This window comes from Gekko japonicus, unplaced genomic scaffold (genome assembly GCF_001447785.1).
Source record: "Gekko japonicus isolate JY-2015 unplaced genomic scaffold, Gekko_japonicus_V1.1 scaffold2204, whole genome shotgun sequence".
In the NCBI taxonomy this organism is placed as follows: Eukaryota; Metazoa; Chordata; class Lepidosauria; order Squamata; family Gekkonidae; genus Gekko; species Gekko japonicus.
In genome coordinates, this window is record NW_015163670.1 from 60,988 (window position 1) to 74,794 (window position 13,807).

The 13,807-nt window shown below is 44.3% G+C and overlaps 1 protein-coding gene across 1 annotated transcript; it reads right to left on the minus strand.

Annotated features, from left to right (window-relative positions):
• Nucleotides 1-3,325: 3,325 nt before the first annotated feature.
• GPR88 (G protein-coupled receptor 88) lies at nucleotides 3,326-4,408 on the minus strand. Its single transcript, XM_015407746.1, has one exon. The coding sequence runs from the start codon at nucleotides 4,406-4,408 to the stop codon at nucleotides 3,326-3,328; it is 1,083 nt and encodes a 360-aa protein (XP_015263232.1).
• Between the last annotated feature and the right edge of the window lie 9,399 nt (nucleotides 4,409-13,807).

The window sequence follows — 13,807 nt, forward strand, 5'->3', positions numbered from 1 at the left end:
GTCTCTACTTTTTATCATGCTGTTTAGGTTCGCCATCGCTTTCCTCCCAAGGAGCAGGCGTCTTTTAATTTCATGGCTGCTGTCACTGTCTGCGGTGATCTGGGATCCCAGGAACGTGAAGTTCTACACTTCATTCTACATCTCTCTAAAGGCCTGGGAGTCCGCCCATCTCTTCAGCACATCAATTTCTACCCACAGAACTTCTCCTGCAGAAGCAGAAGTGATGAAATGCACAGCAGAGCAATGTTTTGCCCTGCCTCGCGGCACGGCCTCTTCCCAGCTTAATTTTGCAGCCTTCCCACTCTCAGCTGTTCCCAGCCTCTGCATTACGGGGGAGTGCAACATGCATGTAGACTGGAAAATTCCAGATTAAGGAAAACAAAACATATTTGCTTGTAGATGCAGTTAGTAAATTTGTATCTGGAAAGAATAGTTCACCCCAGTTATTTAAGGATTTATCCATAGAATCAAAAGATCACATGGCTTTCTGGATCTATGCAGGGTTGCCAACTCCTAGTTGGGAAATTCCTGGAGATTGGGGAAGGTGGAGAGTGGGGAGGTCTGGGTTTGGGGTGAAGGACCTGCACAGGTTATAATGCTGTAGAACCCACCCTCCAAGGCAGCTATTTTCTCCAGGAGATCTTATCTCAGTCATATGGAGATCTGTTGAAATTATGAGAAATCTCCAGGCCTCACCTAGAGGCTGGCAACCCTAGATCTATCCTGTGCCAGACTCATTCCTGTGCCAAACCCACATCCCTCACATAATTGAGATCTTGCCTGGCCAGCCTCCGTGTTTTCAGCAGCCATTCTATTCTCCACTCAATCATTTATGGATCTGAAATTTGCAGCACTGTGCTTTCAAGGCTGTATAAGAAAGTCAGTGCTACTTACTGTAAAGGCTTCATAGCGACAGAGCACAGGGTGTTGGGGCGGAGATGGGACATTACATATAAAATCTGCTCTGACGTTACAGTGTGGGGTCTTCAGTCTCATTCACACACAACAACTTTTGGAAACAATTTTCTTTCCCTTATAAGTGAAAGTGAGGGAGGGGACATTAATGCCACCTTGGTTATAAACAAGTAGAGCTTCCAGCCAGTAGAGAAAAATGCTTTCTGGGCCAGATCTGGTTTATGGTTATCTGTTTGATATCACATGATGTACTTCAAGAAGCTCTAGATGATAGCAGTTAGTGATCACTCAGGAGTTAGTAGGTTAGTTGGTCATTTTGAGGACAAACATTAGATATGCAAAATGCATTTTACCCTTTCCTTCCTATGATTAGGAGGTAATTTCTTGAAATGCATTGGGTTTTTAAAAAGTATTTTTATTGTACATTTAAACACAGTTCAAAGTACTGTGATTTGTAATGCCTTCATCAATAAATCTGTCATTTTCCATCTTATGTTATAAAGTTCCAGTCAACTCAAACAAAGGAACCAAGAGGAAAACAGAAAACTGCCAAAGAACATTCCTTCCTGACCTGAAACATGGATAAAACAGCAAGCAAAACCCATTTACAAGCTACTCTGGGATACAAAAATTATGCTGAGTTCTTCTCTGCTTACTGTGATCATCCTAGTTGTGAGAGTCTTTGATGCTCCAGCTTGCATTCATAGCTCAGCTGCCCGGTATCAAAACGATGGCTAGCAGGCTGTGAACACCAAAAGCCAAGTGCATCAGTCTCTGTTCTTGCATAACTCAGACCAGGTCTTTAAAAACTGCAGACTTCTCTCGTCACCCACTGAGGATAATTTTTTTTTGGGGGGGGGGGGACTGGTTGCTCTTGCATTTTATCAACTCCTACTTTCAAAGCACCATTAATGAACTTGAGGATACATAAAAATGCAAAGACAGTGCTGTAATATGTATATGGGCTCTTCATGCATTACATAGTATGCAGTGTGGGCCTGGAGTCCCCATTCTGTGACCAATGTACACAATCAACTTTAGGATTCAGAGCCAGAGCCCAAAATTAAATGGACCACACTTAGTGGCCCTAGTCAAGTTAAGTGCAATCGAAGCAAGTTGGTTACACCTCATTTAAGTCCCATTGCATTCAGAGTGTTTTCCACTTTCATAAAAAATGTTCGGAAACTCACAATGGGCCGCTCTCACTTGCCTAGGTCAAAATCATACCAGGTTGGTAGAGAAAGCCAACAGACTGAATAATGTGCTGGAGACTGGGAAGCAACTCGGTTCCCAGCCATTATTCATATGGAGCTGGGATAGGATAACCTTTACACAGGAATATCATGTCAGATAGCTTTCCTTATCATTGTCTGAGAAAGACATTATGTCCTTACAAATGGATTTAGCTGAGGGTAAGGTGCTTCCAATGATGGAGACCTCAAGATGAAGGCTATTTTTCTATATACAGAATTCATAGGAGTTCGTTGTGCATGCAAACGCACACACACAATGCCCCAAACACACTTATATTTTTATTATGGCCTTTCTTTTGTATTCCATTTAAGGTAGCCAGCAGCCAGTTTACCCATAAAACAAGCCTGCGAGGTGAATTAAAGACAGCAGCTGGTTTAAGGACACCCTAGACTGAACAGGATTTGAACCCATATCCCCACTGGATCAATTACAACACATTATCCATGTGTTAGTTTTCTCAACTTCCCTTTGTGCTGTTCCCTTTGTGCTGTTGTTGCCGGTCCATCATAACAATAGTTATTTTGCTGCTGGATGTAATCTTAAATTCCTAACCCACTTTGACTGTACACAGTTTATCTGAAAACTAGATTACTATTGGAATACTGAAGAAACCCACACTTCCTAAGCACAGTACAGAAATATTACTATCAAGTTCGAAATGATGTTCCACTCCTAGACTCCAGAATTCATTATCTTATAAACAGAAACAGAGAAAGAAACAAATGGAGAGGAAGTTAACTTGTTCTCAGGCGGAGGGTCTTTCCCAGCCCTTTGGACCTTATACATACCAACCATGCCCTCTTGTACTGAGCTGCAGCAACCCTACCCTTACAAGTTGGTCTCTATTGGCACTTCTGTGAGCCAGAAAGGAACACAAAATTTCAGGCAAAAGTTAAGACACTGACAGGCAAATTGAGGTATATAATATGCTTTCAGCCTGACAACATTAAACTACTGTAAAATTCCATGAAGTAGAAAACTAATTTGATACAAAACTTATATATATATATAGCTGACAAGTGTCGCTATGGCAGCAGTTGATGTCTCTCTTCAGGGAACTGTGGAGAGCATCTCCGTGAGTCATTCCCAGTCACAGACATTCCAAATGTCTCTCAGCACCTTTCCTCTTAACACGCACAAATTGTCCCAGGTTGGTTCACTGAAGTACCAAGCTGCCCATGCTCTCCATCTTTGTACCCTGCTGAGATGGCTCCTGAGGTGGGAGAGAGACTGTGGGGAGGGGCAGAGTATCCGCTGCCACCACTGCCGTTTCCCCTCCTGGTAGAACTAAACGCATGCAGCGTCGGAACTCCTCATTCTTCCACGTATACAGCAGTGGATTGAAGGCAGACAGAGAGCAAAAGAGTAGCCAGCTGGCTAGCTGAACCCCCCGAGGAATGGGCTGGAAGAAGAAGCCTAGCAGGCTGATCCACACCAGGGGCTGGGTAGCCAGGAGAAACACAAGGCAGAGGAGCAACACAGAGATGCTGCTCAAGCGCCGCTGTGTCCGGCGTGGCACTTGTGATGCAGCCGGGAAAGGAAGCTGCTGAAGCAGATGGAAGTTGAGGACACTGACCCGTTTGACGCTGCCACGCACCCTCCTTACAATCCCCATGTAGCAGTGCAGCAGCACAACTGTCTGGCTGAGCAGAGCTAGGGCAACCATCAGGCCTGTGTAACTGGAGGCGCTTCTGCTAGTTGTGCTTCTGGACCCCGGCTGGTCATGCCACGTTTGCAGTCCGAATGGAATCAAGGCAAGGAGCAGGGCACCCCCCCATGACAGGCCAATCATCCAGGCAGTGTGCTTCTGCTGGTAAACAGCCTGGTATGTAATTGGAGGCTTGGTGATGAGGACGTATCGGTTGAGGGCCACCATGAGGTGAGAAAGCAGTGAGACAATGAGCCCCAGGCCTACAAGCCCAACCCGGAGCAAGTGGTACCCTTCTGAGTGAACCGTGGCAGAGCCTGGGGGTAGCAACCCTTGCACTGCTTCTTGTGGCATCCAAAGTCCACACACGCATAGATCGGCAATGCAGCCATTCACAATGAAAGCATTGCTGGTGGTGCGCAGCTTCCTGAAGGTAAAGACCAGATAAATGACTGTGATGTTGGATAAAGTGCCAGAGATAGCCAACAGGACATACAGAAGAGACAAAGAGATCCTGGAGCTGAGGGAGTCTTCTTCACAAAGCAGCAGGTGCAAGGAGCTCGAGCTCCAGGAGGAAGAGGAGTTGAGCATGCCGTAGAACATAAATCCAGCGCTTTTGCACCTCCACCTCTAGACAAATCTCATCACTGGCTAAAATGGGCCATGAAGAAATCAAGATATAAATGAGGACCATGCATAACCCAACAAGGGCAAACACAGATAATGGGAAAGGTCCAAAGCATGCTGAGAACCGAGACAGCAATAAAACTTTCCCTCTCACATTTGTACATGCGGAATCCTGAAGTCAGTTGTTGGCAAAAATATACAGCAATTCTTCAGAAGTTGAAACAAGGAGAACAGGCATAACCAAGAGGATGCAGCCATCATGATCTCAGGCGAGTGTCTGAAAGCCAGGCAAGCAGAAGAAGATGGTGCCAGCAGCATATGGAGGAACACAATCTGACAGATGTCCATGGTCAGAGAATCAAGTTCACAAGACGGGCAAGAGCATCTAGTGCCCAAAGAGAAGCAAGCAAACAGATGAGAGAGAAGAAAGGATGGTTACCTGTGTAAGTAATGGGTGATGAACAGCCTCAAGAGCACTAAACGCCTCCTCTGAAAACTCAGGGCTTCTTCTGGTGCTCTACAGAATACACGATGTACATCAGCCAGGGAAAATTCGATGCTTGTACTCTATGAATTATTCAACAGATTTCGGGCTTCTGAGAGCAGGAGGGTGGGGAGGAAAAGAGCTCAGCGGCATGCTCTGCAAAGACTGCAATTACACAGCCAGAGTGTTTCCTCCCACCCACACACCCAGCACACACCTCCATCACTCTGGTTTTAACATCACCTTCCAGTTCACTTCTCCTGGACTTTTCCAGTATCGCTAAAATCCAGCCCAGGATGGACGGGAGCTCCTCTGCTAACGCTTCATTGTGCTTGACTTCTTCCAGTCTGTGTTATTTCAGGAAAAGATGTTACGCCTCTATGGCTTTAAAAAAAATCTAATTTTAGAACAAATCTTTCATTGCAATATGCAGACACACTTACATGCCGCTCCTTGGTAACAGAATCTATCTATCTATCTATCTATCTATCTATCTATCTATCTATCTATCTATCTATCATCTATCTATCTATCTATCTATCTATCTATCTATCTATCTATCTATCTATCATCTGCCTATCATTCTATCTTCCATCAATCTATCATCTATCTTTCATCTATCATCCTATCATATATATTTCATCTATCTATCATCTGTCTGTCTATCATCTATCATTCATCTGCCTGTCTATCTACTTGAGATTTTTCTTAAGTTTTGAATCAGTCATGGTACAGATAAGGTAAAAATAAGGTAAAAACAACTAACACTCACACAGTGAGAAATGATGCTTCTTACAGTTACACTTAAAACTGTTAATTAAAAAAAATCCCTTTCCATTGAAAATGCCCAAGGCAATGTACAAAAGAAATTTCAGAATCCAACAGAATAAAAATTATTAAGAATAGCACATCAAATGCAGCAACCGTTCAAAAACCCATATTTTTAATTCTTTCACCTCTCTGGATAAAGGCTCTTTGTCTTCCCCGTAAGGTAAGTTGACTTCTACAAGAAAAACCACATAAATACAAAGGGTTTAAAAAGGGGGATTATATTTACTTATTTTAAAACAATTATGAAGCCAGAATGCCAGCAGGGGGTTGGGGGCTATCTAGTGTTTTGCATGGAGTGTCACATGTATGACTATCTGCCCACTGGAAAGAAGTCTTGGGTGTGTGCTCGGTGCAAGGAGCTCCTGGTTCTCAGGTAACGTGTATGCTCCCTTGAGGCAAAGGTGGCTGACCTGGAGAAGCAGAGACAGTCAGGCGCACAGAAAAGACTCCCGGGGACTTGTTAGATATGTCCCACTCTGGATCTGGCAGCCCCGCCACTGTCAGGGAGCATGAGGGTCAAGGAGAAACAGGGCACCGTCCTGGAGGAGAAATTTAGGCTGCTGGGCAGGAAACTTAGGTCCAGGACCTCCAAGGTAGCCTTCTCAGAAGTGTTACCTGTTCCACGCGCAGGGCCGGAGAGACAGGCAGAGATCAGGAGTCTCAATGCGTGGATGAGACGATGGTGTAGGGGGGAAGGGTTCAGGTTTGTTAGGCACTGGGATACTTTTTGGAACAAGAGGGAGCTGTACAGGCGAGACGGTCTCCACTTGTCCCGAGAAGGAACCAGGCTGCTGGCACTTAAAATCAAAAAGGTGGCAGAGCAGCTTTTAAACTGAATATTGGGGGAAAGCCGACAGGAGATGAAAAGTCTCTGGTTCGGGTTGGCTCATCTGAGAGAGGTGAGGGGGTACCGGTTGCTTTTCTACAGGGAGGTGGATTGAAATTGTCCACAGAGGCCATGGCTGGTGACATGGACTGCCGGACAACGACTCGAGATAGCAAGAGGAAGGATGCAGGCTTAACTTGTAAGGGAAATTACAGCTGTTTCTATACAAATGCTAGAAGTGTCCGAGGTAAAATCGGGGAGTTGGAGTGCTTGGTGTCGGAGGGAAAAATAGACATTGTGGGTATTTCTGAAACTTGGTGGGATGAGGAAAATCAGTGGGACACAGTGATTCCCGGTTATATATTATATCGGAAGGATAGGGGGGGAAGGGTTGGAGGTGGGGTAGCTCTGTATGTCAGAGAGGGTATAAAGTCTAGAAAGATTGAGAGGCTAAGTGAATTGGATTCGCTTCTGGAAGTTCTATGGGTTGAAATAGGGGGGCCAAAAGGAAACTTAACACTGGGAGTTTGTTATCGCCCACCAGATCAAAAGATAGAGGAGGATTATAAAATGATGAATGCCTTAAAGATAGCAACTAGACAAAAACACTGTGTAATAATAGGTGATTTTAACTACCCACACATTGATTGGGTCAATATGTGTTCTAGTCGGGAAAAAGAGATTGAGTTTCTAGACACTCTAAATGACTGTGCTATGGAGCAGATGGTCACGGAACCTACCAGGGGAGAGGCGATCCTTGATTTGGTCCTAAGTAACACTCAAGACCTGGTGAGAGATGTAAAAGTGATTGCACCGCTTGGAAACAGTGATCATAATGTTGTTGAGTTCATCATTTGTACAAATAGAGAATTGGCCAAAAAGACTCACACAACCATTTTTAACTTTAAAAGGGGTAATTTCTCTGATATGAGGGGACACGTGGGGAGGAAACTGAAAGGAAAAGTAGAAAGGGTCAAAACAATTGGGGAAGCTTGGGATCTATTTAAAACTACGATCCTAGAAGCTCAAAAAATATATATTCCGCAGGTTAGGAAAGGCACAAACAGGTATAGGAAAAAGCCTGCATGGTTAACAAACAGAGTAATGGAGGCTGTAAAAAGTAAAAAGAATTCCTTTAAGCAGTGGAAAGCTAGTCACAGTGAGGCTGATAAAACGGAACACAGGCTATGGCAAATAAAATGCAAGTCTGAGGTCAGGCAGGCAAAAAGGGAATATGAGGAGCATATAGCAAAAAACGTAAAAACCAACAATAAAACTTTCTTCAAATACATTAGAAACAGGAAACCAGCCAGGGAGGCAGTGGGGCCCTTGGACGACCAAGGGGTAAAAGGAGTATTGAAGGATGATAGGGAAATGGCTGAGAAGCTAAATGCATTTTTTGCCTCCGTCTTCACTGTGGAAGATGAGAAGTGCTTGCCCACTCCAGAACCACTGATTTCAGGAGGGGTGTTGGAAGACCTGAGTCAGATTGAGGTGATGAGAGAGGAGGTCCTAAAACTGATAGACAACTTAAAAACTGATAAATCACCAGGCCCAGATGGCATACATCCAAGAGTTCTGAAAGAACTCAAATGTGAACTTGTGGATCTCCTTACAAAAATATGTAATCTTTCCTTAAAATCTGCCTCCATTCCTGAGGACTGGAAGGTAGCTAATGTCACTCCCATCTTTAAAAAGGGTTCCAGAGGAGATCCGGGAAATTACAGGCCAGTCAGTCTGACGTCGATACCGGGTAAATTGGTGGAAACCATTATTAAGGAAAGAATTAGTAGGCACATAGATGAACAAAACCTATTGAGGCAGACTCAACATGGGTTCTGTAAGGGAAGATCTTGTCTCACAAACCAACAAAACCTATTGAGGCAGACTAAGCATGGGTTCTGTAAGGGAAGATCTTGTTATGCCAATCGCTTTATTTACAGCAGATGGCTAACTAAATTTAACGTGAGCTCTTGCCAACTTTTACGGAGGTCGTGTCTACCCACAGAGCCCCAGTGATGGAGACGAGACTGGTGTTTTTCCAAATCAAATTGTCTTTTTACTGAGCAATATCAACATCCAATACACTCAAAATCAGTCTCACATTCGCATACACTCAAGGTTCCTTTAGATTTACAGAAAGATATCAAGATAGTTTAGTTACTTAGGAGGTGGGTAGGTACATGGTTTAATACTTGCCTGTTCTTGGAGTCTTATCTGTTGCAATGAAAACTTGAAGGGTAAGAATAATATCTAGTGGGATTTCTAAATACACACCTGCTAGAACCAGCCAGCTAAGCGTGAACCTCTTTGGCTGTGCACACACCAAGAAGTCAGGTAAAGACAAAGGATTTTAGCAGACTGGGGAGAAGGGGAGTTACAGCAGGGGGGGATAGCGGCTAGCCCAGGCACGTGGTCCCTGCTTTTTATAGTGAAATCTTTGAGGTGGTTGGCAACCTTCACCATTCTGGATCCACCTGAGTATAAGTCCGTCCTACTGCTACATCTCATTGGTGCATGCAAGAAAGGGCACTACCTTTAAAGGTTGGACAATATTTGAAACTCTAGACTCTAACTCAAAACCGGCCATCTGGTCAGGTGTGAATGTTGATGTCACCATTATCCTTGATGTGCAAATGAATCTCCGCTTTCCCATGCAATCAAATAAACATTCCCAGAGGAAACGGTAATTCAGATGTAAAGTTCAGTACGTGGATTGCGTGACATCAGTCCTTCCAGCAATGGAGAATTACTTGTCTTTAAGCTGTGGTTTCTACTGACAATGGCGAAATGTGCTTCTTCTCCCTCAGGCCAGGATCTTTGTGTGTCACCAGATTCATTAGCATGAAAGTGCAGGCAGCAAGCAGACTCTCTGTTCAGGTGAAAGTCTCTTACTCTGGCAATTCAAACAGTGTTCTCTGAACATCTGGATGTGTGTGTGAACAATTCATATGGTGTGTCAGCAAACATCAGTCCACAAGGATGCAAATATTTGTTCATATCTCTACAATCTTGTCTCACTAACCTTAGTGTTCTTTGAGGGGGTGAACAAACATGTGAACAAGGGGGATCCAATAGATATTATTTACCTTGATTTCTAGAAAGCTTTTGATAAAGTTCCTCATCAAAGGCTCCTAAGTAAGCTCAAAAATCATGGGATAAAGGACGTCCTTTTATGGATCAAAAACTGGCTAATAGAAAACAGAGAGAATAAATAGGCAATTTTCTCAGTGGAGGGTGGTAAGCAGTGGGGTACCATAGGGATCAGTACTTGGTCCACTGCTTTTTAACTTGTTCATTAATGATTTGGAGTTGGGAGTAAGCAGTGAAGTGGCTAAATTTGCAGATGATACGAAGTTGTTCAGGGTGGTGAAAACCAGTGAGGATTGTGAGGCACTCCAAAGGGATCTGTCAAAGTTGGGCGAGTGGGCGTCAACATGGCAAATGGGGTTCAATGTGGCCAAGTGCAAGGTGATGCACATTGGAGCAAAAAATCCTAAATATAAATACACATTGATGGGGTCTGAACTGGCAGAGACAGATCAAGAGAGAGATCTTGGAGTTGTAGTAGATAACTCACTGAAAATGTCGAGACAGTGTGTGACTGCAATAAAGAAGGCAAATGCTATGCTGGGGATTATTAGGAAGGGTATTGAAAACAGATCAGCCAATATAATAATGCCCCTATATAAATCAATGGTGAGACCTCATTTGGAATACTGTGTGCAATTCTGGTCACCACACCTTAAAAAGGATATTATAGCTTTGGAAAAAGTGCAGAAAAGGGCAACTCGAATGATAAAAGGGTTGGAACACTTTCCCTATGAGGAAAGGTTAAAGCGCTTAGGGCTCTTTCACAGGAGGTGGTGGCGGCTACAAGCATGGACGGCTTCAAAGGGGAATTAGGTAAGGATATGGAGCAGAGGTCCATTAGTGGCTATTAGCCACAAGGTATAGATAGGGGCTCTGGGGCAAGTGATGCTCTGTCTTCTTGGTGCTTGGGGGGGGGGTCAACAGTGGGAGGGCTTCTAATATCCTGGCCCCACTAGTGGACCTCCTGATGGCACCTGGTATTTTTGGCCACTGTGTGACAGAGTGTTGGACTGGATGGGCCTTTGGCCTGATCCAACATTGGTGTCTCTTATGTTCTTTTATCTTATGGATAAATTCACACAAGCAAACCTCCCCCCCGCTAATTCTTCTGCAATCACCATCTATGATATTCTCACACAACCTTCCTCCGAGTTGCTCAGAGCAGCATACAGAGTTCTCCCCTCTCCCATTTTATTGTTAACAACCCTGTGAGGTGGCTTCTTTAATTATTTGCTTACTTCATTTATCATCTACCTTCCTTCTTGGGACTCAAGGCAAATAGAAACAATGCAGCAAAAAGTAGTATCATACATTAAGCATGGTAATAAAAATGGATTACATGGTTAAAAGAAGAATGAAACATAACAGTATATTGTAAACAATGGGGGAGGGGGAACTGCTTAAATGTTTCCACAGACAATTTGAACTACAATCCCTCTGTTCTCCTGAACATTTCTGTTTTATGCATCCTGTGAAACAATCCAGGTGTGGGAGCCTTCCTGACCTCCTCAGGTAGGCCATTCCGCAAGGTGAGAGCCAGCCCAGCAGGTGCTCAGATGTGCCTGCTTCAAGGTTCTCTAAATGATTTCATGGCAGAGCAGAGGTGTAGAACCACATCACCCAGGTCCTACTCTGGGATTCCAGCCAGTATATCAGACTGTTTGTCAGGTCAGGTATTGTAATATATCCAGTTCAGACCGCGTGGCCAGCTTGGGCTCCATGTGGTCAAGCGCAAACGTCGAGCTTCACTCAAAGAGACAATGGACTATGCGGATCCTAGCCCGCACCAATCAGTGGGCTAGGTTCCCAGCCAAGAGCCTATGGAACTCTCGGCCACTGTAAATAACCTATTGGGAAGTGTGGGTGTGTTATGGGTGGCGGTTCCACGGGACATATAAGCCGGCCTGCAAGCCGGCTAAAGTTGTCTTGTTCTTGATCTAATAAAAGTACGCTAAGCTGAAATCACTCATCCGTCTGCGTACTTTTCAGGTATGTACTTGTGTCCTTGGTAAAAAGGTTTCCCTTGCTCGAAAGCTAGTCGAATCCAACTCTAAGGGCAGTGCTCATCTCCGTTTCCAAGCCAAAGAGTTAGCGCTGTCTGAAGATGTTTCCATGGTCATGTGGCCGGCATGACTAGACACTGAGGCACACGGAATGCTGTTACCTTCCCACCAAAGCGGTACCTATTTATCTATTTGCAATTTCTTGCTTTCGAACTGCTAGGTTGGCAGGAGCTGGAGCCAGAGGTGGGAGCTCACTCTGTCATGCGGCATTAGGGTATCGAACTGCCGAACTACAGACCTTCTGGTCTGGAGCTTCAGCGTCTTAACCTCTGAGCCACCATGACCCTTGCGTCATTGGTAGCAGAAGACAAATACCATGGATGGGTTATCCTGTGGCTAGGTGTCTTGATTTTGTTAAGAATTCTGAACGTACATGAACTAAGACTTATCCACAGAGTTAGAACGAACATAGAAACCTCACCATAAGATAGCTGCCAAAAGTTTATTTACGCAGGAAAAGCCACTTGTGCAGAAGAAACCAATGGATTGTGCAATTAATTTCCCCCCAAAATTAATTTTTCATATTAATTCAAGGAGAAAATATTCATTAATATCACCCACAGTTGCCAGTAAGGGTACTGATTCACTGTGTAACAGACCGCCCAAAAAGGAGACCAGCCTTTTCCAGACATCATAGATTGTGCCCATGAGATACAGCCTACCTGTTGCTCAGCGGTGGTGGAATGTGCCGCCAGTGACGGCCAACTTATGATGACCCCTCGTGGGGCTTCCAAGGGAAGAGACAAACAGAGATGGTTTGTATTGTCTGCTTCTGCACAGCAACTCTGGATTTCCCATCCAAATACTAACCAGGGCTGACCCTGCCTAGCTTCCAAGACTTGATGAGAGCAGATTTGCCCAGGCCGTCCAGGTTAGGGCCTGCTGCTCAATACTGCTATATATTTAGAAATACTAAACATAAAAAATGTAAAGTTTCCCATCAACAGACCAGGACTTTCACAGTTCCCCTTCCCTGCTGCAGCCCAAAATGCCCCCAACAATCTGCTCGTGGGAGACACAGCCCCCCCCCAGCAAGGGGGGGGGGAGTCAGAGGTCTGTAGATAGATGGGGGAATCAGCAAAAATCCTGTTGCATTTTTGGAAATCCACCACTGGATCAAAACTAGTTCAGTGCTCAGCGCTGAGTTTTGCCTTTTATGTTGGGGAAGGGGAAAACAGCATGGGAGTTACTTTATGTGTATGGAAATTAAGCGTTAGAGACTATAATACTTAGATTTACTTCCCCCCTCCTTTTCATTAATTCCAAATGGGTTGTTTGGTGGAGACTTTGTGTGTGTGTATATATATGTGTGTGTGTGTGTGTAGTTTTTTTAATTTCTGATTTGCTGTACTATTATGCCATTAAAGGTTTCTCTAAGAGTTACTTTGCAAATGTGTCCCGAAGTGTAGAGTCAGTTTAAAAGTGGATCATACTTTACAAAGTCTGAGACTCACAGCTTTAGTGTACACCACCGCAAACACCACTTGTACATGTGGTAACAATTATGTGTATATACATGGCAAATCTGCTTACAATGGAAGGCATGATACAACTGCAAAAGTTGGTTCATACAAAACAGTTTCTCAGACCCATTAAATGGGAACCTGTGTCTTTAGATGTAAAAAAGGACCCTCCCCCACAGCCCTGAAACAAGGTTTAAAATCACCACCCCAAACAGCATCTCATTTCCCCTCTCCTTGGGTCTGCTAGTTCAAAGCCAGTCCAAACCAGCTTGATTTATGAGGTGTTTTCAGAGTGCTGCTTCAGAAAGATAATGAGAAATACAACAGCATTAAGCTCCAATTATGAGGCTGACAAAGCAGCCTCACTGGCCTCTGCCTTCTCTTCCTTCCATCCCCAAGTGGCCAGCTTGTGTCTTGGTTGAAAAACAAAAACCTCATACAGATTTATTTTAAATCCCTTTTTGAAAAGGGGAAAAAACTTTTGCCTCCAGTTCAAAGACATCAGTGCCACTCTGGTACACAAAACATTATACGTGCAGTCCGCTGTGCCATGGGGCGATTTCCCTCCCATTTACTGAGCAAACAGGTAGCAGCAGAAGCTGG

What these genes read in the sequence shown, in the direction of transcription:
- GPR88 (XM_015407746.1), bottom strand. Translation starts at nt 4,408, where the DNA reads ATGCTCAACTCCTCTTCCTCCTGGAGCTCGAGCTCCTTGCACCTGCTG.